The sequence below is a fragment of the Carcharodon carcharias genome, chromosome 2 (genome assembly GCF_017639515.1).
Source record: "Carcharodon carcharias isolate sCarCar2 chromosome 2, sCarCar2.pri, whole genome shotgun sequence".
In the NCBI taxonomy this organism is placed as follows: Eukaryota; Metazoa; Chordata; class Chondrichthyes; order Lamniformes; family Lamnidae; genus Carcharodon; species Carcharodon carcharias.
In genome coordinates this window covers 111,880,010-111,907,539 of record NC_054468.1, presented here as the reverse complement: position 1 = coordinate 111,907,539, position 27,530 = coordinate 111,880,010, and the positions used below count along the sequence as shown (strand labels likewise).

Below are 27,530 nucleotides of genomic sequence, written 5' to 3'. Positions count from 1 at the left end.
GCCCTGTACACCTCTCCCACAAGCGACTTCTTGCCCTTATCATTCCTCATCTCTACCTAAACTGCTTGTATATCATGGTTTCCTGAACTTAGGCCATCCATCTCTGTTGTGCTAATGTCATCTTTAATTAACAGATTAATTTAATTAACTCTTTCATCTTTTTCCAACTTTCCACCCTTCCTAAAAGCCACATACCGTTCAATGTTTAGGTCCCAATTTATCCCATCCTGTAGCCATGTCTCTGCAATGGCCATTAGATAGTGCAAATAGAAATAAATAAGCACGATCAGCTCATCTGTTTTATTTTGAATGTTACGTGCATTCAGATGCAGAGCCTTAAGCTTTGTCCTTTTATTATTTTTGTAACCTTTAGCCTTATATGTTGCTTTACTCTTAGACTTTTACTCTCTGTCACTTCCTGTCACGGTGCGTTTATCATTTCCCAAATTAATACCTTCCTCTCTTACCTTGTCTCTACTCTTTTTAATATACCACATCTTCCCACATTTGATCCCTTGGCCCCACAATTTGGTTTAAAACCCTTTCTACTTCCCTAGTTATGCAATTCGCAAGAACACTCATCCTAGCATGGTTCAGGTGTAGACCGTCCCAATGGTACGGCCTCCACTTTCCCCAGTACTGGTGCCAGTGCCCCATGAACTGGAACCTGCTTCTCCCACACCAGTCTTTGAGCCACGCATTCATCTCTCTAATCTTATTTGTCCTATCCCAATTTGCACATGATTCAGGTAATAATCCAGAGATTATTACCTTTGAGGTACCTAGCTCCTCATACTGACTATGCATAACCTCTTTACTTGCCCTTCCTATGTCTTTGGTACCTACATGGACCACAACATCTGGATCATCCCCCTCCCATTGCAAGTTCCTCTCCAGCCCTGAGCCAATGTCCCTAGCACCAGGCAGGCAACACAGCCTTCTGGGCTCTCTCTCTTTGCTGCAGGGAATAGTGACAATCCCCTTTACTACACTGTCCCCTACTACCACTACATTCCTGTTTGTTCCCCCCACTTGAATGGCTTCCTGTACTATCGTGCCATGGTGAGCCTGCTCATGCAGACCTCACTTTTATCTGCACAGGTTGAGAGCACTTCAAACCTGTTTGACAATTGCAAAGTCTGAGGCACCTTCATTACTGTCTGCTCAGTCCCTTTACATGCCTCGCTCACAGTCACATCCTCATGTCCCTCACTGCTGACCAAAACAGGCAGCCGTACTCTGAGGTGTGACTGTCATCTGAAACAAAGTGGCCAGGTATTTCTCACCCCCTTATGTTGTGCAGTGTCCGCAGTTCGGCTTCCAGATCATTAATCCTGATCCAGAATTATTCTAGCTGCTTACACTTTCTGCAGACATGTTTGTCCTGGATCATCTTGGTGACCAAAATTGTACCCACATTCCACAGCTACAACATAACACCAGTCCTGCAATTGTTACTTATGTTATTTAGTTAATTTAGTTTAATTACTTTCTTAATTAACTTAGATTAATTCCTATGTATGCTACAATTTACTGTGCTTATTAAATGCTAGTACCACTGACAAATAAAAGTTACACATTTCTTAACTACACAGGAATGTGTTTTAAGTGTTTATTTTAAAATTAAAATAAAATCATTAAAGTTTTAGTTCTATTTTATTTATAGATTTACCTTCACCCCCGTGTCCTAAGCCAGTTATTAACACACTGTCCCTAACACTAAAGACTTACTGACCAATCAACTTACAAAAGTACAGTACTTATACTATTTTAAACCTTAGGAACAAAATAAACCTTAACCGCTTAGTCGATACTCACCAAACAGCTAGCTTCTTCTCCAAAGAGTCAAATTGCTTCTTTGCCGTGATGTCACCATTTGTTTTCTTGCGCTATTTTCAGTCTCTAGCTAAACTGGAGTCAATGGGAATCAGGGGGGAAATCTCTCCACTGGTGGGAGTCATACCCAGCACAAAGGAAGATGGTTGTAGTTGTTGGAGGTCAATCATCTCAATTCCAGGATGTCATTGCAGGAGTTTCTCAGGGTAGTGTTCTAGGCCCAACCATCTTCAGCTGCTTCATCAATGACCTTCCTTCTATCATAAGGTCAGAAGTGGGGATGTTCGCTGATGATTGTACAATGTTCAGCATCATTCGTGGCTCCTCAGATACTGAAGCAGTCCAACTCCAAATGCAGCAAGACCTGGACCATATCCAGGCTTGGGCTGAGAAGCGGCAAGTAACATTCATAGCACATAAGTGGCCAGACAATGACCATCCCCAACAAGATAAAATCTAATCATCGTCCCTTGACATTCAATGGCATGACCATCGCTAAATCCCTCACTATCAACATCCTGGGGGTTACCATTGACTATAAGCTGAATTGGACTAATCATATAAGTACTGTGGCTTCAAGAGCGGGTTAGAAGCTAGGAATCCTGCAGCGAGTAACTCACCTCCTGACTCCCCAATGCCTGTCCACCATATACATTGCACAAGTCGGGCGTGTATTGGAATACTCTCCACTTGCCTGGGTGAGTGCCGCTCCAACGATACTCAATAAGCTTGACACCATCCAGGACTGAGCAACCCACTCGATTGGCACCCCATCCACAAACATTCACTCCCTTCAGCACTGATGCAGAGCAGCAGCAGTGTGTACCATCTACAAGATGCACTGTAGGAACTCACCAAGGCTCCTTAGACAGCACCTTCCAAACCTATGATTGCTACCATCTAGAAGGATAAGGGCAGCAGGCACATGGGAACGCTACCTGAAAGTTCCCCACCAATCCACACACCCATCCTGACTTGGAAATATATCGCTGTTCCTTCACTATCGCTGGGTCAAAATCTTGGAACTCCCTCCTTAACAACACTGTAGATGTACCTACACCACATGGACTGCAGCGGTTCAAGAAGGCAGCTCACCACTAACTTCTCAAGGGCAATTAGGGATGGGCAATAAATGCTGGTCTAGCCAGTGATGCCCCCATACCATGAATGAGTGAAGAAAACCTTGTTACATGAGGTTTAACTGGGTGTTTAATGGCGTACTATGTTCATAATTACTGCTGAATACTCTCACTCACATGTCCTGAAAACTTAATTTTATATTTGCGCAATGTCAGATTTCTCCATTATGATAAAAAAAAATTCCACATACTTTTACATTTTTAAAAGCTGGTTCATGATATTGTAGCTATTGTCTTAATCATAATTTATTTTGCTTTCTGAAAATTTAAATTAAAAGTGCTAATAATCAGCTTTTAACTTCTTAGTTTGCTGTCTGAGAGAATACTTCAATGTGATTGGTTGCTTTCCCTGCTTGCTGACATCACTGCTGCTGGACTTGGCCACAGATTTAAACTGTCCTTGGGAAAGGGGAAATCCATGTCACAGTGATTGCTGGATCTTTGTGAGCTGCTTTCTTCAAGTTGCATTGCCACTGGCTACAAATCTAGCTTTTATGTATATGTGGGCAAGGCATAAAGACGTGCCCTAGCCCATTCACAAGCTTTTAAATTGGTAAATTGCTACTACCCCACCTCTATTACACATGATGGTCCTGATACTGCCCTCCATAGCAGTAAAGAGAACTCATTTCCCAGACTCTGCAGAATGGAAAAGGGACAGGGAGCCATTATGTCATGTGTTGCCCTCTTTACTTTGCCTTCCCATCTCCATGGATGCTGATCTTCTCCAAATAGATCCAGATAATGTATAGCCATGAAAATGAGGTGGGAAGGGGCATACCCAGCCCTCCTGACTTTCTGCCCTCTTCAGATAAATATAAGGTGCCCAGGTGTTAGGACATCTGAAGAAACTGATAGTAGGGCTTGCCTGGATCCCGAGTCTGAGATCAAGCAACAAGGAGAAGTAGACCTGAAAGGTATTTACCACCTTCTCCCCTGGGATACGGGCTTCCCTTCCCATATGTGCCCCAATTCCCAAAAATAGGTCTATCCTTGATCTCTCTATCCATTAAAAACGACCACCCCATCTGCATCTTCACCTTCCTCTCCAAAGTTCGGGAATGTTTTCCACCTTCTATATGTTCCTATCAATTCTGCAACTCTCCGTTTGCCTCTTTCCAGTTATCTGCTGAATATTCCAAGGAGTGGTAGTCACTGTCGGATTGCCACTCTACTCCTATTTTTTTCTCCACTAAGATGGAGCTCTATGTCACTGGCTCGGATTTCCAATCCAGGCCTGTTAGAAATGTGGAGCATGCCTGTTCTGGAAGTCCATCCTTGTAGCGCAGGATTGTCAGGGGAAGCCAAGCCACAACCCTTTTTTATAGCGCTAGCTGCCATAGTTTGGTAAGTCTTCATTCACTAACACACTGAAAAGCTTTGGGACATTTAAATAGCTTTACAGTGTGTTGGTGACTGAGTGTGAGTGAGGTAAGTGGGTAGGTTGGTGAGGTCAGGTCAGGTCGATTGGGTGGGGGTGGGGGGGAAGTCAGATATTCAGGAGGGAGTTGGAGGATCTGGGGGAGGAAATTGGAGGATTGGGGAAGGGAGTGGGTTCGGATGGTCAGGGCGGGAGAGCCGTGGACATAAGTGTATATTTACCCAGCAGTTAGGCTTTGTTTTTCTCTGTCTGATATTTCCTGGGTAACTGTCCAGGTAAGTGAGTCAGGACCCTACAATAGCCAAGGTTATCCGGTCCCACCAGTAGCAAGCATCGTCGTGGGTTGGACGGGAAAATTTGGTGAGCCGCCAAAAGCCAATTAACTTTTGGCTGTCCTTCAAATTTTCCTGCCCTGTCCATGACAATGTCTGCCACTGGTGGGACCGGAAAATCCTGCCCAAAGTCTCTGACTCTAACTCAGAGTTGGAGAATTTTTTTTCCGAGGGGCCACAGGAGCAAGGGAATTGCCCGTCCAAGGTTGAAACTTCCTGGACAATTCCCACAGCAACTTTGCTTTGGGACTTTGCACATCTTCTGGGAGACTGGAAAATCTGGAGCCATGTTTCCTCCTCTACCTCAGCATTGAAACTGTCTAAACAAATTCACAGGTGACATCCTGTGACTGTGACCATAGTATATTATCCCTCCTTGACCCTCTGCAGCCTTTGACGTCGTCAATCGCATGATCCTTCTGCAACAGCCCCTCCAATTTCTAGCTTGGTCGGACTGCCCTCACTCTTGCATATCATGATTGGAACCAAAGAATTTCTTCTGAGGTCTTCTCACCCATGCATTGTCAGCTTAGGAATCTACAAGAATCTATCCTGAATATTGTGTTGGGTCTCATTAATCTTTCCTGATCTTTGTAACTGACAATAAGTATCACAATAGAATCCTAAAAAGCTTATTGATCATCTGGTGATCAATATTATTTCTATCACCAATGTGGATTTTGTGTTGCCTAGACAATCTGCAGAAGCAGGTCAGACAACTTACTTTGAAACAGTGTCTACTAGCCAGGCATGTCAATCTGTTTCACCCTCTCACTGAGACAGACTGTTCTTGCCATAGAAAACCATTTTAGAAAAGCAATAATCTATTGGGCTTGTTAAAATTAATTTCAAAATATTTAACATAGAGGTTCTTATGGGTTGGAATTAAACAGATTTCTGATCTTTTGCATCCCAATCTGCTTGACCTACACTCCAGCCAGATGTTCTCACTGAGATACCCTTAAAAGGAAGCTTCAAATATGGGGTGGACAATTAATTGCACTTCCTTCCCCCTTTCGCAAGTCTTCCTGCACTGTTCATTGTCTGTCCTGCTGTCAAAGCAAGGAACCCACTCTCAGACCTTTAGTGAATTCATTCTTCTTCAGCCGCTGGGAGGTAACACAGGAACAGCATGGAGCAACATGATCTCTAATTATAAGTACTTTGTCCTCAATGGATGTCATGATAATTGAAATGAAGAACGCCCTAATAGGGAATTGGAGGTTTGAACCCAAGGCACTCTCAGTGGCACAATGTGCTCGAGCAACAATGCAGCAGCATCAGAAAACTGACTGTAAAAGTAATTTTTGTGTAGACGTAATTGGTTATTGATCATTGGCTATGGCTACTGACTGACTATATTAAAAACGCCATGGCAACATTTTCATTAAGAATCACAACAGTTGGTACTATAGAACAGCATTAATACTGTAATTTTCCAATGTTTCCTGTCATTTGTTGCATTAAGTTTTCTATTATTTGTTGAATGTCTTATTGTGTGTTATAGAGGAAACAATGCAGCTCATTGATTTTTACATGTATTGCAATACTGAGTGGAAGAATTCCTCCAAATACTGAGTGACATTATCATTATTAAAGGGTGATTTCCTCTGATTACTATTTCTAGTGGAACTGAATACAAGTTCTAATTGTTTCTTTTTTTACAACTTTACCAGAAGGAGCAATCAGAGAACATCTTCCCAGCGGCTTCATGATACCAGTAATACATGGTGACCAAATGAAATATTGCCGCGTTATGGCATCTGTCCTTTTTAGTTAGTTATTTATAATGAAGTCTGCTTTATGATCTCCTGCAAAGCACATCTGCCGTTAGTCCAAATTAAAATAATGGATCAGATTCAAACCTCCATCCTGAGGTTAGACACCAACAATTGGTACAAAGGTTATTGCTTCACTGAATTGTATTTAATTATCTGCTTGCTTCTAAATACTGTCCATGATTCAGAGTCAATGATATAAATATTTCATCACTATATCTGTCTCATTGTGCAGCAAGCCCTGGTCTGTACAGCAAGACTATGACTCCCATATACGACCCTGTCAATGGAACACCTATCTCTTCTACAATTACATGGTTCAGTGATAGTCCTCTAGCTGAACAGAACTGCAATATCCTGGCCGTCAGCCAGCCAAACCTAACGCCGGAAGCACTGGCTAAAATGTACCGGCCGCAGAATCAAGTCGACAAAGCAGAACTTAATGCTGGGTAGGATTGATTGACATAATTTGTTCACTTATTAACTGGAATTTTAAAAATGCGATGAAGCAAAGGAAAGGCCTCCTTTTATATACCACTTTGCACATGCTGTTGGAGCCAACAAGGTTAAATGATGAGGCCAGGTTGTAAAGGCTACAAGGTTTGTAGTCCCTTGAGCATAGTAGAGTAAGAGATGCTGTAACTGAGATGTTTAGAATGTTTAAAGGATGCCTTTAAGCGGAAAAACTTTCCTCTGACAGGGGAGTCCAGAACACGGGGGCATAACCTTAAAATTAGAGATCGGCCATTCAGGTGGGTGGGTGATGTCAGGAGGCACTTCTTCATTCAAGGAATAATGAAACTCTGGTTCTATCTTTTCCTAAAATGCCATTGATGTTAGATCACTTGAAACATTGTATTCAACCACAGTCTGCAACCTCATGGCCTGACATAATTACCATCAAGCAAGGGGCCCAATTCTAGTTCAATGCCAGGAGCATACAAATATACAATTTTGAAGCAAAAGTAGGCCATTCAGCCCCTTGAGCCTGTTCTGCCATTCAATAAGATCATGGCTGATCTGACTGGCCACATTCCACCTACCTCCGATAACCTTTGACTCTCTTGTTGGTCAAGAATCTATCTACCTCTGTCTTAAAAATATTCATTGACCCTGCCTCCACTGCTCTCTGGGGAAGATATTTCCGTAGATTCACGGCTGTTGAGAGAAAAAATTTCTTCTCATCTCTGTGCTGTTCTGCCTCATCCAGTCATGAATGGTGGTGGACAATTCAATAACTAATGGGAGGAGAAGGTTCCACAAACATCCCCAGCCCCAATGATGAGGGAACCCAGCACATCATGGCAAAAGACAAGACTGAAGCATTTGCAAATACACTCAACACTTCTGGCTGAATTTATGACCCATCTCGGCCTCCTCCTGAAGTCCCCAGCATCACAGATGCCAGTCTTCAGCCAATTCAGTTTACTCCACATGACATCAAGAAACAGCTGAAGGCACTGGATACAGCAAAGGCTATGGGCCCTGACAACATTCTGGCAATAGTACTGAAAACTTGTGCTCCAGTACCAGCCAAGTCCATAGCCAAGCTGTTCCATTATAGCTACAATTTTAGCATCTACCTGATAACGTAGAGAATTGTCCTGGTATGTCCTGTCCTCCAAAAAGCAAGCTACATTCAACCTGACCAATTAGCACCTCATCAGTCTGCTCCCAGCTATCAACAAGTGATGGAAGTTGTCATTGGTAGTACCATCAAGCGGCACTTACTCAACAATAACCTGCTCGTTGATGCTCACTTTGGGTTCTGCCAACACCTCTCGGTTCCTGACCTCATTACAGCCTCTGTCCAAACATGGACAAAAGAGCTGAATTCTAGAGATGAGGTGGGAGTGATTGCCTTGATAATTAAATATATGGGTTTAATTGTATAACTAACTTTTATACAGTAAAGATTCATGTATTACGGGGGCCTTTGGAATATTTATATCATGAGACGGGGCTTCAGAAACAAGAGGTCACTCCCAACAGTCCCAAAGACTTTGGACGTGCTTTTATGGTTGTTGAAATAGCATTGTTGTATATGCTTCACCTTTCTAAAACAAGGAGGTATGAAGGTTCTCGAGTGACTGCGTTACTAGCTTCTGTTGAATTGATCAGTTTAACTCTGTTTGCACCCTCTTGAAGATTCAAATTAGTGATTCCTGCAACTGCCTGTCTGGCCTTAACCACATCCCCCTCCCCAAATTCCTAATATTGCTGCTCATCTGTTGTCATCTCCATTTACTCTTCTTCTTTAGTGCTCAGTGCTCCCTCCAGCGAGTGATTAAGATGAATACATAGATGCATTCAGAACAAAGCTAAGTATATATATGAGGGAGAAATAAATAGACGGTAATGCTGCAAGAATTAAACAAGGCAGAATGGGAGGAGGCTCGAGTGGAGTATTAGCATGGACTGATTGGCCAAGTGGCCTGTTTCTGTGCTGTGTTTTCAATGTAACATGCTTATACCCAGCAAGGTATACTCTGCCCATTGCTAATCATGTCTTTGGGGAGGATTTTTCAGCTGCAGCTCACTACCCAAAGAATCAGCAGAGAATACAGCCCCGCCAATCAGAGCAATCCCCACAGCTACTTAACATTCAGAGGAGTGTTAATTGGCTGGAGACATGAATTATGCCCCTCACTTGGGTGCAAGTCCTGCCTCAGAGAGTTGCCGGCCAACCTTGATTGGCCACCAGCTCTGCAGTCCCAGCAATGCCAGTGATAGCAGTTGCCAGGAATGGGACCACAAGCAGTTTGCCAAATTCTGCGCCAGAGTTCAGGACCAGCTAAGTGTGGGGAGTCTCATGGGGGAGATGGCCGGCGGGGGGAGGGGGGGTGAGGCCTGATGGGTTGTGAGGCCTGATGGGTTGTGAGGAGACGGGGCTGAGGATCTTGATGGAGAGGCCAACGGAAGGGAGCACCTGCACGGGGCAAATGCTGTGGTGGGAGTTAAAGGAAACACCCAATGTATAAAGAGGGCCCTTGAGGGATACCCAAGGCCCAAGCAGGTTGACCTGCCAGTCTTCCCCCGCCACCCCGAACCTCTCCTACCAGCCTCAAAATTGAGACCAGGCAGGAAGCAGTCCTTAATTGCCAACTTGAGGGCCTCAATTGTGATGAGGGTGGGTGGGCTGCCTAGGCCTCGTCTGCCCCACGTAAAATTGTGAACAAGCAAGGGGGGGTGGTGGCAGTGGGAAGGTCACCTGGGAAATTTTACAGGTCCCTCCCACTTACAAACCCACAAGCGCTGTAAAATTCTGCCCTTCGAGCTCAGAAGTTCTTCCAGAGAAGCCACACTTTTAAGATTTCTTATGCCTCCAAGTGCCTCAGCTCCCTGCACACAGTGAAAATACACGTGTTTGAATCTATTGGGCCAGGGTGTTTAGGCAAGTATCAGGAGTATGTTCCAAATTTGATCAGATTTTGGTTCAAAGCAGCCCTCCAGAGTAAAGCTAATGAATCTTAAACCTATACATATATATGTATGCGTGCATGTGTATGTGTGTGTGTATGTATATATATATATATATATATATAAAAATATAAATAAAAAAGTATATAGGTATGATATATACAGTTTTAAATTATCAAATGGAGATATTGTAAAAAGCCTTATCACAATAACAATCTTAAATACCAGCCAAAGAAATAGATGTGAAAGATAACACTTTTTTGTTATCGATTCAAAACACACTTAAAATTAATGCCTGTAAGTAGAATTGAGGAGAATATATGACAAAAATAATACAACAGCAAAAATGAGAAGTCAGCATCAGATTAAATAATGTGATTAATGTACTTCTGTTTTAATGTGCCATGTTGCAACTTTTTGAATGTAACTTAATATGTTATGATTTGTTTATTGTTCAGTACTATGGTTGATGTATGAGAGAAAATCAGTTTAAGTATAGATGCCAAACAAGACTGAAGTTGACTGTCTGGGTTGCTATGATGTAAATGTAAAATAATGCAAAAGCAAACAGCAAAGATTCTGCATCAGATCTTTCATCATTTATTTACAGTTTCTTTTATTGCACAATTTCTGCAGATGGCTAGATTCATCACGTTCTCTGATGGAACAAGACATCCAGAAGGAAGATAAGCTGCTGTTGCGTTACAAGTACTACAGCTTCTTTGATCTGAACCCTAAAGTAAGGGACGCAGTCATGTATTCTTTTGAGCATCCCACCCCCGTCCTGAGATTGGTGAGAAGTTGAGTCAAATGGGGGCATATTATTAGTGTATAATATAAGGGGGGAGAGGAGGTATTTTTGAAGTAAATCAAAAACATTAATCTTGCTGCAAGACTACAAGCACAAATTGATGAAAAGGTTTGCAATCTTCAGTAGATAATCTGAAGGCTATGACACAAGACCTTAAAATTGTTCCATCGGATAGTATTATGTAAAAAAAAAAATTAGTTCATATACCTGAAATTTCTCTCTCTACTATTTCAGTAGAGCTGCAAGCCTAGTTGTTTAAGTGTGTTTATAGCGCTGTTGAAATGGAGGTATTTCTGACGAATGTGATAAATATTTGTATGATAGTAACCCATGATCAAATTTCAGAGCCTGTGCTTTTGTTTTTGGAAGGAGAAGTGGTTGTACTGTGTTTTACTTTTCTCCTCTATTCTCCATCCCATTGCTGGGCTACATGCCTTTCCTGGAAAAGAGGAATGGTTTGAGGAGTGTCCCATAGCCCTCTGCAGATAGTAATAGTAATCATGCCAGCATGGCCATGATCATTTTGCGCTTCCAATTTTCCTTTGTTTCTTGTGGTGACACATCCAGCATCCACTCAACTTCATCGCACAGTAACCTGGATGAGGTTGAGAGCTCAGCACCTGAATACACATTCTGGCACCCAATGACATGTAATGTTTTTCTTTTTTTTTTCTCTCTAATGAAATATGTTTGTGCATTATATAGTTGCATCTGGATATATGCTTGACATCTCTCCCTATTGCTTGCAGTATGATGCAGTCCGGATAAACCAGCTGTATGAGCAAGCACGATGGGCAATTCTGCTGGAAGAAATTGATTGCACTGAAGAAGAAATGTTGCTGTTTGCTGCATTGCAGGTGAATGCAATTGTTAAAAGTGAACTCTTGCTACAAAATCTGTTTCAGCAAGGAGAAACATGCCCCAACAGATGCATGGAGAACAGGCAGCCCTCCAGCATAGCAGATTTTGATCGCAGCTAGAATCTAGGCTCATATTTCTAATTTAGAAAAATAGTTCAAATTGCCCTGCATTTTCGTTCTTTACAATATCGATTTCTGATGTGACTCATTAAACAAAAGATGTTCTATAAATCAGAAAATGCTGAGAGGACAAGGGTAACTATTTGTAGCTGGTTTTCCAAGGGTCAATCAAAATAGAAATAACAATAAAAAATTAAAATTAATGTGAAAGATTCTGGAAAACCTCAGCAGGCCAGGCAACCATGTGGAGATGAACTGAGCTAATGGGCCATATTTTCACCATGGAAGAAGGAGGACCCGTCCCTATGAAAGCTACTCCTGCATGCACAATTTTCGCTCTGGGGGTGTGGGGGAAGGGTGCAGGTGAGAACATGATAGAGTTGGGCCTGCCATCTCCAAGACCAGTTCAGAGGCACTGATGGAGGTGGGTGAGTGCCGAGGTGGGCTGGTTAGAAGGCCCACTTTGGCTTTCTGAGACATATTGGCCCAGTTTTGTAAAAGGCTTTGTTAGGCCATTAGTCCTCACCCCTCAACTCCCCCACCCTCATACCCCCATACCATCTCCATGCCACTTCCATAGCCACTCCCCAGAATCCACTAAGGCAGATATCAGGAGCCATGTGGAGATGACAAAAATAAACATCTAACAATCTAGGATATCGATCTCTCTCACTCATTCACACTTCATGCTCTCATTCATGAAACCTATTCAAAGATTTTAAATCATATCAAGCAGTCAATCTATTATAAAAACAAACACACTTCTATTCAGTAACTAAATCAAAGACAACTAAACCTTTAATAGTGCCTTAAAACTATCAATTAAAATGTGAACTCAGTTCCCTATTGAGATGAGTGGTTTTGGAACTTTTGAAATACAGCCAAGCATTCATAATGGCCTCAGCTGTAATAAGAGAAAACCTGAAAATATCAACAATGAAGTCTATTTAAACTTCAGCAACAGATGGTAATTTGTTTTTTTCTATGCTACACCAGATGGCCTATCTTGGAACAGCAGAAATTTCAAATGGCCCTGCTGAATTTGGGTTTCCTGCCAGCGTAATTCATGCCCCACCACTTCCCCACTGGCAAAATGGGATCAGCCAGAAATGGGGATGGGACCTCTGCACCTGGGTCCCGACTGCCATTTTTAAAGGCCTCTGAAGTTGGTCCAACTGTCCAAAAATCCAGCCCAGTATTTCAGGTGAACTGTCTTCTCTCCCCTCAGATGCTGCCTGACCTGCTTGAGCATTACAACATTTTACAACCACAAACACATTATACAACCCGAAATTATAGCTCCTATGCGCACCCCACCCCATGCCCTAAACCAGTTTTACTCCTCTCCCCAGCACAACCTGTCATCCTAACCTTGCAATCCTAGGAACAGGAAAGATCATCAGTTGGTAAGTTATGTTTTAAAAGATGTTGCAATGCTCTCCTGGGCATGCTTCCATCTTCCAATTTCTGATACCTTAGCTGATCCAAATCTATGCTGCTTGTTTCCTAACTCACATTCAGTCCTGTCCCTATATCACCTCTGTGCTCCCCAACCTGCATTGGCTCCTGGCCTGGTAATGCCTTGATATTAAGATTCCCATCCTATTTTATCCCCCAGTCCCTCCATGGCCACATATCTCCTTAACTCCGATTTCTTGCAGCCTAACAACCCGCCAAGATAAGTGCACTCCTCCAATTCTGTCCTTGTGGACATCATGATTTTCAATGTTTTACCATTCAAAGCCATACATTCAGCTGCCTAGACCTTGTGCTCTGGAGTTCCCTCCTTAAGCATTTCCAACTCTACCTCTCTCTGCACATTTAAGAAGTTTGTTAAAACCTACCTCTGTAACCCACATGTCTGAATATCTCTATGTAGCTCATTGTCAAATTTTGTTTGACACTGCTATGAAGTACCTGCATTAAAGGTGCTATATAAATGCAAGTTGTTGTTGTTGCAATAGGGTATTTGAGGCATGCTTTCCTGACCAAAAAATAGAATATATTGCAATCCTCTTTAACAAATTGAATGCTTTAAAAATAAAAGCAGCTTTTTCAAAATTCTCCCTAGCCCAAGATTTTGTTATTTTCAAGTAGTGGGGATTCAAAGTCATTTTGTGTACTGTTCCCTTGAATTCAAAAGATGTACAATTGATAATGAAAAAGAAAGACTTGCATTTATATAGCACCTTTCACGATCTCAGGCTGTCCTAAAGTGCTTTGTAGCCTTTTGAAGTTTAATCTCTGTTGTAATACAGGAAATGGCGTTAGCCAATTTGCGCACAGCAGGTTCCCACAATATTGAGGATCTGTTTCAGTGAGGGATAAGTATTAGCCAGGACACCTAGCTCCCCTGTTCTTCTTCACAATAGTGCACTTCTTCAGAATAGTACAAAGTGATCTTTTACATCCACCTGAGTGACCTGGTTTAAACATCTCATCCAAGAAACAGTGCCTCTTACGGTGCGGCACTCCCTTAGCATTAGATTTTTGTGCTCAAGTCTCTGGAGGGAGAACTTGAACCCACAACCTTCTAACGCAGAGGTGGGCATGTGACTAACTGAGCAATGAGTGACATGCTTGATGTACATATAAATGTTTTTGGATAAAAGTCCTTTGCCTGCTACTTTAATGTTAGGTTTAAAACTTCTGTTAAAGCGGCTGGCAAAGACATATAAGAAAGCAGCAATGTAACAGTAAGTCTATAATATTTTTGTGCTGTTGCATAACAATACAAAAATATATCAATGTATTTGGGCTGGGCACGATCAGTGTCAGCGCTCAAAGAAAGCCAAACTTTTTGTGCAAAGAGATTTTGTGCAACCATTACCTGGGGCATAGGAGTGTTAACTTTATATTCACATTGTGGGAGGACTATGCCTCATTTAAAAAAGCAACATACATTTAATTTATCTCAAATTTAAAAATGGTTCGGTATGCCCCGGAGAACACGCCAACGTGAGTCTAATCTCGAAGAACCAACAAGTGAACACTAACCACTTTGAAGCATCTAGGTTTTCAGTTACACGGGATCTCGCACAGACAATATAAAGTATATTGGGAATGGTGCATGAAGGTTGCTTGAGTAAGTTTGATTACTAACCTAATAGGATCATGTATCCGGATCTGTAATGGCATGTCGTATCTAGGGTAGCCCTGGAAAAAGCATATACTTAACGATAGTCATTTCAGTAAATATTAAATGTTAAAATGTTTAATAAATTGTTTCAGTATCATATAAGCAAGTTATCGCTATTATCTGAACCACAAGACTACACTAATGAGCAAGACGTAGATGAAGTTGAGGCTGCCCTTGCCAGTCTAGAAGTGACACTTGAAGGTGGAAAACTTGACAAGATTTTGGTAAGAACATACTTTATTTTGATTTTTAAAATGTGATAAGGTATCCAAGTATTTGCTGAAAATGAAAGTGTGATCGAATAATCAGTTACATAATCCTAAATGTTTGCAATGGATAGATGTTCAACTTTGTTGCCCAGTCATCAGGCGGAATTTTCCCTGCCCATTGGCGTTGGGTGTCCTGACAGGCATAAGCAAACAGTATGGCAGGACGGCCAAAAGTCGGTTTCACAATGCCGTGAAACCAGTTTATGATTGTCCCCTCCGTCCGTCAATAGCGGGCTGCCTTTCCCATCGCCAGACGTCAGGAACTTCAATGTAATGCATCTACGTATCATTATAAGCCCCGCTCGCCATAATCATCCCCTCATGTTGGATCATCCAGGCACATCGGCATGATTGCATACTGACGTGTTTCACAACTGAACATAAGCGACGTGCACCTGGTGAGCTGCACTTCACTCGGGACTTCGAGATTTGTTTGCCAACCTTGCTTCGGGCAGCACTCACGGTCACCAGCGTCAGGTTTCACAGGCAGCACCACATCACTTTTAGGGGGCTCACAGGCAGATCTCTACTTTCCAGACCAACCATAAGGCAGGGGTGGCTTTTCAATGGCTTCACGGCTACGGCTTGCTTGGGGAAGGAGGAGAAGTGGCCTCTGGCAAAGGAAGAGGCTGCAGGGCTAGGGCTGTACTTGGTAAGAGGAGTCCCAGGGTGTGTGTGGGGACACATGTTGATCTGTGCAAATGGCCTCAAGAGGGTGAGGGCTGAGGAGGCAGTCTCCAGAGGAGATGAGGCCAGATGGAGATGTGAGGGTGTGTGTGAGAGAGAGTGAGTGGTGATGTCCCTTGAGCTGGCAGTGAGTGAGATGCCAGCAAATGTATGATGGGCTTGTGAGTGTGAGAGTTTAGAGCAATGAGATGGTTGCCTTACCCTGGCAGCACGGATGAGGTCATTCATCCTCTTTTGTGCAGCATTGGCACTGATCACCACTGCCACCACCTCCCAAGCCGGAGTGGTGACACTGACAGGCCTCCTGCAACCAGACCGGGTTAAGAGGACGTCATGGCGGACTCCAACAGTGTCCAGAAGGCCTCCCAGGGACACATCACTGAATTGGGGGCTGCAATCTTCTCACCTTTTGGGGCAATGTCTTCTGTGAAGCAGTCCAGGGCTGGAAGCACTAACAGGTGTGTGTGCTGCTGCACTTTAAATATGGCATTCAGCATGAAGAAGCAGTGAGGTGATGGTGTGGCAAGCCTATCGGAGGCCACCAGCCAGTGAAATGGCGTGTATGCCGCGAATGCGTGATTAATGAGATAGGATTGGGGCGATATAGTACAAAACCCACCATTGTGGCCAGCAGGTTAAAAAGTCCTTTCTCCTGCCCGCTACTGCATTTAGTGCAAATCTGGGATGATTCCGCCCATCGATTATTACCAAATTTTATTCTTTAAAATGAATGGACACGATCTCATATTTTGGGGTCAAAGTGCACGTCTTTGGAAATTTGAGCGTCTAATGAATTAAACTGACCAGAAATACAAAGTATCTACAAATCGTCTCGATCTCTCAAGTTTCCTCTCAGCAATCCCATGCTACTCTCTAATTGGTTCATATCTGTTTGCTAAACTTGACAATGAAGTCCAGAGAAAAGAATGAATTTCATTTGTAGAGAACCTTATCATATCTTGTGCAAATCACATAAATAGGATTGCTTTGAAGGGTAGCACTTATGGTGATGTAAGAAAAGAAAATGGAAAGGAACAAGATCCCAAAAATAGCAATGAGGTGAATCTATTGGGTTGCTAGCATCAGTGCTGAGAAGATCAAACCTCAAATTCAGGAGAGACAAACACAGGGGATAGTAGAATAGCAGCAACCTAGGCACAAATTTAAGACCACAGTTGCACGTGATAATGGAAAGTGGCTTGGCAAAATTGATACATACTTCTCAGGAATTTCCAACTCAAAGTCAAAACCGGCCCCTCTGCCCTCTACCTCTGATATCCATTTTCTGAGCCAATGATTGGCTGAAGCAGAAAGTTCATCACCCCAGGGTATGAATAACATGGGAACATTGCTTCATAATCATTATATAAAGCCTACTGCAAAAGAAGTCCCCTGATTGGAGCTAGAAAATCTTGAAGAACAAACACGAATTTTCTTATCGATGCTCTCATGTCCTTGGATGGATTTCTGACAGACGTGAAGGTGTTCATCACCAGTGCCCAAAGAGGGAGGGCACTGTCACTCATGTAAGAAGCCTTTCTCTGATGTTATGCAGTCTTGATATCCTGCAGGAAGCCCTATGTGATGATTGTCCAGTACCCACAGACTGATTAAGTACATGGAAATTGTCCTATTTATACAATCACTCCATCCCTAATTAAAGGGTTTAACTGATGTTTTTCTTAAAGTTTAAAGCAAGCAATTTCCAATCAGGGATATCATGAATGGGATAATCCTGCCAGCAACTTCCTTTCTGGAAGTTACTGTCAATATCTTATCAGGGGAATTCCACACACAATGCCTGCCCCTCTACTGCATCTATTCAGCAATTTTGAAACAATATAAAGGAACTAGAGGTGATTAGAGGACACTGGTGAGTATGTGGTTAGTTCCATTTACAACATTCTGTATTTTTTTTATTCATTCATGGGATGTGGGCGTCGCTGTCTAGGCCGACATTTATTGCCCATCCCTAATTGCCCTTTAGAAGGTGGCAGTGAGACGCCTTCTCGAACCTCTGCAATGCTGTTAGGGAGAGAGTCCCTGGTATTTGACACAAAATTATGTTGTGTTAGCAGTTCAACTGAAAACACTTCCTTTATATAATCATATTGTACATTGGATCAACATCCTGTATTAAAACAGGTTTTCTAGACTGGGCTGAGCTGCCTATCATGAGTTGCTGGAAAACAGGCACACATATATTTACAAGCAAAAATCTGCGGATGCTGGAAATCCAAAACAAAAACAAAAATATCTGGAAAAACTCAGCATCTGTGGAGAGGAGCACAGTTAACGTTTCGAGTCCGAATGACCCTTCAACAGAACTAAGTACTGTTTACTTAGTTCTGTTGAAGGGTCATTCGGACTCGAAACATCAGCTATGTTCCTCTCTGCAGATGCTGCCAGACCTGCTGAGTTTTTCCAGGTATTTTTGTTTTTGTTTTACACATATATGTTGCAGTGAAATCAAACATCTCGGAGACTCAGGTACGGTTTTCAATCATTTATTCAAGAGCATGCAGGCAGTGCCTATCTTAGTCAATCTGGTCTAAGTCAGTACTCTGCCTTCTGCGATGTTACATTGTCTTTTATGCATTTAGTCCCTGTCCTTTCGTGACTGAGGATGAGTTCTTGGTCAAAAACAAAAATACCTGGAAAAACTCAGCAGGTCTGGCAGCATCTGTGGAGAGGAACACAGTTAACGTTTCAAGTCCGCATGACTCTTCAACAGAACTAAGGAAAAATAGAAAAGGGGTGAAATATAAGCTGGTTTGGGGGGGGATGGGACAAGAAGAACTGGATAGAGGGCCAGTGATAGATGGAGATAACCAGAAGATGTCACAGACAAAAGGACAAAGAGGTGTTGAAGGTGGTGATATTATCTAAAGGAATGTGCTAATTAAGGGTAGAAAGCAGGCGAGCAAGGTACAGATAGCCTTAGTGGGGGTGGGGTGAAGGAATCGAAAAAGGCTAAAAGGTAGAGATAAAACAATGGATGGAAATAGGTGGGAAAAGAAAAATCTATATTATTGGAAAAAACAAAAAGGAGGGGGGAAATCGGAAAGGGGGTGGGGATGGAGGAGAGAGTTCATGATCTAAAGTTGTTGTACTCAATATTCAGTCCGGAAGGCTGTAAAGTGCCTAGTCGGAAGATGAGGTGCTGTTCCTCCAGTTTGCACTGAGCTTCACTGGAACAATGCAGCAAGCCAAGGACAGACATGTGGGCATGAGAGCAGGGTGGTGTGTTGAAATGGCAAGCGACAGGGATGTCTGGGTCATGCTTGCGGACAGACCGCAGGTGTTCTGCAAAGCAGTCGCCCAGTCTGCGTTTGGTCTCTCCAATGTAGAGGAGACCGCATTGGGAGCAACAAATGCAGCTGACTAAGTTGAGGGAAGTGCAAGTGAAATGCTGCTTCACTTGAAAGGAGTGTTTGGGCCCTTGGACGGTGAGGAGAGGGGAAGCAAAGGGGCAAAGAGGCAGGGGTTGCATCTTCTGCGGTTACATGGGAAGGTGCCATGGGAGGGGGTGGAGGTGTAGGGAGTGATGTAGTGGACCAGGGTGTCACGGACGGAACGATCCCTACGGAATTCTGCCAGGGGTGTGAAGGGAAGATGTGTTTGGTGGTGGCATCATGCTGGAGTTGGCAGAAATGGCGGAGGATGATCCTTTGAAAGCGGAGGCTGGTGGGGTGATAAATGAAGACAAGGGGGACCCTATCATGTTTCTGGGAGGGAGAAGAAGGTGTGAGGGCGGATGCGCGGGAGATGGGTCGGACATGGTTAAGGGCTCTGTCAACCACCGTGGGTGGAAAACCTCGGTTAAGGAAGGAGGAGGACATGACAGAGGAACTGTTTTTGAAAGTGGCATCATTAGAACAAATGCGACAGAGGCGAAGGAACTGAGAGAATGGGATGGAGTCCTTACAGGAAGCGGGATGTGAGGAGCTGTAGTCGAGATAGCTGTGGGAGTTGGTAGACTTGTAATGCATATTATTGGATAGTCTATCACCAGAAATTGAGACAGAGAGGTCAAGGAAGGGAAAGGAAGTGTCAAAGATGGACCATGTGAAAATGATGGAGGGGTGGAAATTGGAAGCAAAATTACTAAATTTTTCCAGGTCCAGACAAGAGCATGAAGCAGCACTGAAGTAATCATTGATGTACCAGAGAAAGAGTTGTGGGAGGGGGCCGTAGTAGGACTGGAACAAGGAATGTTCCACATGCCCCATAAAGAGACAGGCATAGCTGGGGCCCATGCGGGTACCCATAGCCACACCTTTTATTTAGAGGAAGTGAGAGGAGTTTAAGGAGAAATTGTTCAGTGTGAGAACGAGTTCAGCCAGACAGAGGAGAGTAGTGGTGGATGGGGATAGTTCGGGCCTCTGTTCGAGAAAGAAGCAGAGAGCCATCAGACCATCCTGGTGGGGGATGGAGGTGTAGAGGGATTGGATGTCCATGGTGAAGAGGAGGCGGTTGGGGCCAGGGAACTGGAAATTGTTGATATGATGTAGGGTGTCAGAGGAATCACGGAAGTAGGTGGGAAGAGACTGGACAAGGGGAGAGAGAATGGAGTCAAGATAGCAAGAAATGAGTTCCGTGGGGCAGGAACAGGCTAACATGATCGGTCTGCCGGGACAGTCCTGTTCGTGGATTTTGGGTAGGAGGTGGAAGCAGGCCATCCGAGGTTGGGAGACTATCAGGTTGGAAGCTGTAGAAGGAAGATCTCCAGAGGAGATGAGGTCAGTAACAGTCCTGGAAACAATGGTTTGATGTTCAGTGGTTCACATAGTTCTTGATCACATAGGCTTACAATCTGTCACAATAGATGAAGTGTGTTTCAGGTCAGCCATCCCGTTTTGCTGTGTATCTTAGCACTCCTGTGACTGACACTGTGTTATCTGTAATCGCTGTCACAACCTTATCACAGTAAGTGTTAGAGCATTGTAGATCAACTGTCTCGTTTTTGCTTAGCATCCTTGTGACTGTCACCTATCCATAAGAAGGATCATACAAACTCGAAATGTTAATCCTGTTTCTCCCTCCACAGATGCTGCTATAGACCTGCTGAGTTTTTCCATCATTTTGTGTTTCAGATTTCCAGCATCTGCAGTATTTTGCTTTTACCTATCTATAAGCACTGGGTTCACACCTGCTTCAGGCTAGTCCTTTGCTATGTCCTTTTGTCTAGGCTAATGTATGTCAAATATCCCAGCAACCTTTGCTGCACAGGCTCCTTCCTGATATCTTTTCATAGCTAAGACCACTGCTGCTGTCATGCTGTGCTACTGCTACCCTAGATTACCCGTTGCCAATAAATGACAAACACCTTGTACACTTTTAACAGTTGTGTAAAAAAAAAAAGAGCTATTTCTATAGACAGTTCAGTCTGTAAAGTATGAATATTATAAAACTGTTTCCCTGAAAGATAACCTAAACTTAAAAGCTGCCCTTGGTAAATAATGTTTTGTCTGCGGGGCTGCAAGAGTCTTCTGAATTTTTAAAAAAGATTTGTGCTTGAAAATATGTTTAGAAACCACATTCTTTTTAGGAATTATAGCCAATGCAGTTTAAGTCTTTTCAATGTTATAAACCACATACAACAAAGGATAAATCACAGTAAATACTTTAGTAATTAAATGTTATGATTATGCAAGTAAAAACAGTCCTTTGTTGGCTTTCTTGGTAGAAAACAATGAGTGATGAGACTCCAACTTAAATTTCTGGCCAAAGACCATAGCTTTTTTTTAAACACCTGTAAAGGTAATTGAAAGAAACATATAATTAACATAATTTTTTAAAAATTCTTTAAAGTACAGAGGCGTGGAAGTACTTTTAAAGTTATTTCTTGCCTCCCTTTGATGCCCCAGCCTATCAAGCTGCAATTGTTCACCATAATTGCTGCCATTTTGTTGGCTTGCTAGATAGCTGAACCTAATCAACTTTTCCTACTTCAAGTGACTAGTCCACAGCCTCAGCCCTCCCTGGGCCAATAACCTAAAGATCAGAAACCGAAGTGTGGCAATTAATCACAAACCCTTATCCTACTATTGATTGAGCAGTACAAGGAAACTGCAGATTTTACGTTAATTGTTGTGTAAAAAAACGAAGAGGAAAACGGCAGAATTTCACCCTGATCGGGTGGGCTCGATCGGGAAGCTGACCAACGTCCGTGATTGAGGCCGGAAGGCGATTTCGCCCTGGCGGGCCAACTAAGGTCCGCCCAGCATGAAACACGAGCGGCAGCACTGCCTGTGTGGGCTGTGGGAGGAGTGCGAGCGGGCCGAGCACAAACTTCGTACTTGAAAATCTCCAAGGCACAGAGTTGCCTCAGGGAGGTGAATAGTTTTTTAAAAAAAAAAATGAAATTAAAAATATTATAAAACATGTGACTGTCACATGATCATGGACATGTTATTAATTAAATTTCTTATTTTATTTTTATTTGCTTCAGGAAACCTCATCCCGCCCGTGGAGAGGTTTCCTAAACAGTGCAAAGGTCGCTTGGCCTTTTTGCCTGCCCCACGAACCGTAACATTGGATGGGCAGCGAAAAATTGTATTTAGTTGATACTTTAATGGCCTTAACAGGACTTTTAATTGTCAGTGGGCGCGCTGCTAACTACAGTGAAATATTGAGTGTTGACATTGGGACTCTCACCCGACGTCAACGCGCGTCATTGTACGCTCGAGCAGGTCAGGCACGCACCTACCCGCCGAGCAAAAAATTTTGCCCGTACTATTAGCAAACGCTTTTTATTTTAAGAGGTGCTTTCATTCATCTGTATTTTTTCACCTCTTTGACTCTCATGTTTTTCCCTTTGTTAAAGGCCAGCAGTGCTTTGCTCCACTCTGTGAAAGCTACTGTTTGGATTATTTAAGCAATTTTACGTATAAATTGATTATGCTTTTCCAACCTATTGACTGTTCTGATAATGTTCTCGATTGTAATCACAAACATTATGTGAACATTGCTTCCCAATGATCTGACTGACAGGGTTCAAGATCACTGCTAGCAGAGCCAGACATAATGATTCAGTGGCTTTCAGGTTATCTGGTAATGATTGCTAGGTTAGACCCTGGGCACCTGAATCATTCTTTTTCCAAGATTTCTCACTCACTTACAACTTGGGTGCACCTTGGTTAAATACTCTGGCTCTGTGCAGGTTTCTGATACACTTAAACCTTAGCACTAGTCTAATGTTGCTCTCGGAATCAAGACTGAGTTCCTATCACTCTCAGGGCTGGGTTGTTATGAGATTTGTTGTAGCGGTCTTTGACTTGAACATTTTCTTCCACCTTCCCTACCTGGGATGAAACATTTAAGTTATGAAGAGAGGTTGGATAGACTTGGGTTATTTTCGTTGGAACAGAGAAGACTGAGGGGTGACCTGATCGAGGTGTACAAGATTATGAGGGGCATGGACAGGGTGGATAGGGAGCAGCTGTTCCCGTTAGTTGAAGGGTCAGTCACAAGGGGGCATAAGTTTAAGGTGAGGGGCAGGAGGTTTAGGGGGATGTGAGGAAAAACTTTTTTACCCAGAGGATGTTGAAGGTCTGGAATGCGCTGCCTGGGAGGGTGGTGGAGGCGGGTTGCCTCACATCCTTTAAAAAATACTTGGATGAGCACTTGGCATGTCATAACTTTCAAGGTTATGGGCCAAGTGCTAGTAAATGGGATTAGGTAGGTAGGTCAGGTGTTTCTCATGTGTCGGTGCAGACTCGATGGGCCAAAGGGCCTCTTCTGAAATGTGAGATACTGTGATTCTGTGCTATTAGAGGTTTATCCCAGATCAGTGAACTCCTTGCGTCTTCTGAATATGGTGCTGCAGCTGGGAAGGAGGAAAGAAAAAAATCTGCATTTGTGTAGCACCTTTCACAGGCTCAGGACATCCCAGAGGCTTTTGCAACCCATGAGGTACCTTATTTGAAGTGTAGTCACTGTTTTCATGAAGGAGCAGTGTTTCCACCAACAGGGCAGACTGTTGCTACCCGCTGTGCGTCCTGAAAAAAATTGTAGCTGTTATTTTACAACACAATTATAGATATGATTTTATTCATATTCACCCAAGGCAGAACCACCATGGAGAGAGAAGCAGAGTTAATGTTTCAGGTCGATGACCTTTCAACTGTTCTGATTTCTCTCTCCACAGATGCAGCCAGACCTGCTGAATATTTCCAGAATTTTCTATTTTTATTACAGATTTCCAGTATCCACCGTATTCTGCTTTTTGGACCGAGCCACTTTTTTTTTTTACATATATAGCATTTTCTTACATTTTCCGTATTAACTTTTACATTCTTGGGGAAAGAGGAAATGTAACGAGATTCGCATTATAACAATCGTTTGCTTTTTCTCCAGGAGGACATCACAGACATCCCAAAGTTAGCAGATTATCTTAAAATTTTTAGGTAAGTAAAGAAATGCTTTAATTATAGCATCATTGTCTTTTCATATAAAATAAATCTAGGATGTTAATTCACCTGTATTTAATTTAAAAATTAGCGTCAGTGTTTTCAATAAATTACAAATAGGTTTCGGGAATGGGTTAAGACATTTTTGAAGGGTTCTATTGAAGGTGTAAACATTGTCTGAACTTTATATGACCTATGTATAAAAGATGTGGCTTTTGTACACAATTATAATGCAAAAAGAATAGTTTTAACATTTTTAAATAATTCAGCCATAACTGGCACTTTGGGCTGATTTCCCAGACCATTAGAGAAAGTGGGGAGGCAGAAGGGCTGGAACACAATGGCTTCCTGTCACTATGGCCTAGGGTCAGCAGCGAGAATTTCAGCACAGCATAGCTGCCAGTTGAGCCATTCAAGGGTTCAATGAAGTGTCACTTCCCACCCTAAGCGGACATTTTGTCTGCGTTGGGAGGGCCCAATGCCACATGGGACAGGTAATCCCGAGGGGACTCTCAGCAGCATTCCAGGGGAGAGCCCACCTTGATGGAAATTCATTGACCCATTACGCCAACGTAGGAACAACCTCCTAACACCCCACCACTTCCCTGCCCTCCTCTAATCATAGGAGCCTGCCTGGCAAAGTGTCACCTCAGGGTCCTATCACCCCGTCAGCGTGGGGTTGACTCCTGCTTTCAGCCCCAGCAGTGAGACTTAATGGAAAAATTCAGCCCAGTGTCTAGCCAATCTTGGTTAATGATTTGGAGCATCTTTTAAGAGCTTTCAAATTTATTAACAATGTTAGCGTTTGCATTGTGGCCTTCAATAAGAGAAGCTGGCACATTTCTAAAACAAAAATCTTTTCATGCCTTCCCTCCCATCCGCAATGTCTTAAATTTTGCAGCATCGAATTGTACCTTTCTGTAAATGCGACTTGGATTTATATAGTACTTCACCATTTCAAATCAAAATAATCTACACAGTTAAAACTTTTTGAATAGCTTTGAAGCGAATTGATTTTTATGCCGCCAAGATTAGATTTAGAAAGTAACTTCAAACATGGAATCTCGGCTTTTTGCAGAAGAGAAAAGGAGGTGCTAAAACTTTGAGAGTATCAGGAGAGGCAACTAAAAGCTTTGTTAAAGAGAAGTGGTTTGAAAAGGCTTTTAAAGGTGGAAGGGAGTGAAAGAGGCAGAGGGTTTTGAGAAGGAGAGAATTTTTTTTTTCCCTCAGAGGTGGAGTAGGAAGGGAAAGGCAGATGCTCAAAAAGTCAGAAAACTGGAAGACAAAGGATAAGGCGCAAGGCTGGAGGAGGTTACAGAGAGAGAAGGTTAAGGACATTTTTGCAGATGAGCATTTTAAATTCAGTGAAAGTAAATGGGGTGATGGCCGTTGGGACTTAGCCATTCTACACAAACAGCCCTCTGCAATGAGAAGCATGAGCAGCTGATTTTCATGGCGTTAGTTGAGGGGAGAATTGGTCAAAGTACCAAAACTCCCCATTCTTCTTCAAACAGTGCCTGGGACCCTTAGTGCCAACTGCAGCCGTCGCTAAAGGCAGACAGCCTGAGTTGTACAACTGAAGGATAGCACCTCTGATAATAGAGGGCAGAATTTTACGGCAGGGACGTGGCTGTAAAATTCGGCGAGACATTCTAAACCCCATTGGCTTCAGCGGGAAGGTAAAATCCCGCCCAGAGTCTTTCAGTACTCTACTCAGTGAGCTTAGCTCGTGCACCCAAGCCTTGGTCTGAGACTGGAACTGACATCTAACTGAACTGCAGACAAAGTTGCTAACCTATAAACCAAGCTGACCCTACATGAATGTCCATGGTGCAAGTTTGGAGGAAATGATGCTTTAGTTGAGTAGGACCACGAGATAGAAATTCCCCTTTTGGCAAATTCCCCTCCTTGACTATATCTCCCTCCATCCAGCAGATTCCTTCCAAGACAGTCTGGCCATAATCCATTTGTCACCAAGCAAATGCAGTATTTGTATTCCAACACTCAGGACTAAGGAATGAATGTACACAGGTTAAATCCTTCTAGTTCTCAAGATCAGCCACCCCCAAGATGTGAGGCAAAAAGTTCCCTGCAGAAGAGAGAGAAACTGAAGTCAAGATGTCCTCACATTTTCTAAAAGCTTCCTAAAATACATCAAAAGAGGGCTCAAAGTTCCCTCACTTGGCAGTATGACCATTCACCTTTTAGTTTCAGAAGCTGTCCTGTCTGGTCAGTTAATTACAACACTACCTTTATTTGAGCTGGTATTTTCAGGTGTTATGCTTGGTCTTCCAGAGAAGATAATCTCTAATAGTGTACTTCATTTCTGGTGAACTCGCTCTACAAGTTTTCTTGGCAGCATTTGCTTTCCAGAAGAACCTTAATTATTCGCATTCACCACGATATAAGGACAGGTAGAGAATTATATTTTGGATATCCAAAGAGAAAGAACATTATCCATGACTGTAAAGCCATGAGGTTCTACATTCAAAAGGTAAAGCTCGGATTACCATTCAGATGGATATGTTACAATATTTAACTGGGGATATGTTCATATATTGCATTTTGTTTCAGTAAAGTTGAATGACGATAGGCCAGGCCATAATGTTTTAGGTTAATTCTGAATCAAGCTATAGAAATATAGAAATCAATCATTATTGTATTAAAGAAGATTAATTGAAAGGAATTCAAACTGAAATAACGGGTTGAAATTACATTGAGTTTTTTTTAAATGTAGACTTGAGAATATGTTTCCCATTATAGGCCTAAGAAACTGACGCTGAAAGCCTACAAGCAGTACTACTTTATTTTTAAAGATACTTGTTTATCATACTTCAAGAATAAAGAAGCTTCTCAAGGAGAACCAATTGAAAAATTAAACCTGAGAGGTGAGAAACCACTTTTTTGCAATTCACGGATTGAACATCACTTAAAATTGCAGGTAACTTGTTCTAAATGCTAAAAAAAAATCCTAATGTCGCAACAGTTGCTTAAATTTCAAATTAAACTTGTAGCGGTGCTTATATTTATTTTCCAATAATGCTAGCTATGATAAAACAGATCATATCCAAGATCTACATCAAACAATTAGAGGTCACCAATAAATTCTTTTTACCCCTCTCCCTCCCACAATGATGTATCAGCCCTCATCTTGCAGGACAGGCCTTTAAACAACCCCCTCTTATGCTTCGACAGACATCATCCCATCACCAGCATTTTTCCACCTTGTCCTGCCTGAAGTTCAAACCAAATTGCATTATTTTCTACAGAATAATAAACTCCATCACATAAAAATAATACAAAGTGCTTTACCTCAATGTATTTTTTTTTTGCAAAATGATATC

General features: G+C 42.6%; 1 protein-coding gene across 2 annotated transcripts in view; it reads left to right on the top strand.

The window, feature by feature from the left end:
* Positions 1–27,530, top strand: part of fermt1 (FERM domain containing kindlin 1) — a 94,297-nt gene that overhangs the window by 44,406 nt on the left and 22,361 nt on the right. For both annotated transcript variants that reach the window (XM_041182979.1, XM_041182981.1), the window contains 6 exons: positions 6,702–6,915; positions 10,523–10,625; positions 11,447–11,554; positions 14,909–15,040; positions 24,134–24,183; positions 26,950–27,074. In XM_041182979.1, the coding sequence (XP_041038913.1) occupies positions 6,702–6,915; positions 10,523–10,625; positions 11,447–11,554; positions 14,909–15,040; positions 24,134–24,183; positions 26,950–27,074 (732 nt within the window). The remainder of the gene's footprint in view (positions 1–6,701; positions 6,916–10,522; positions 10,626–11,446; positions 11,555–14,908; positions 15,041–24,133; positions 24,184–26,949; positions 27,075–27,530) is intronic.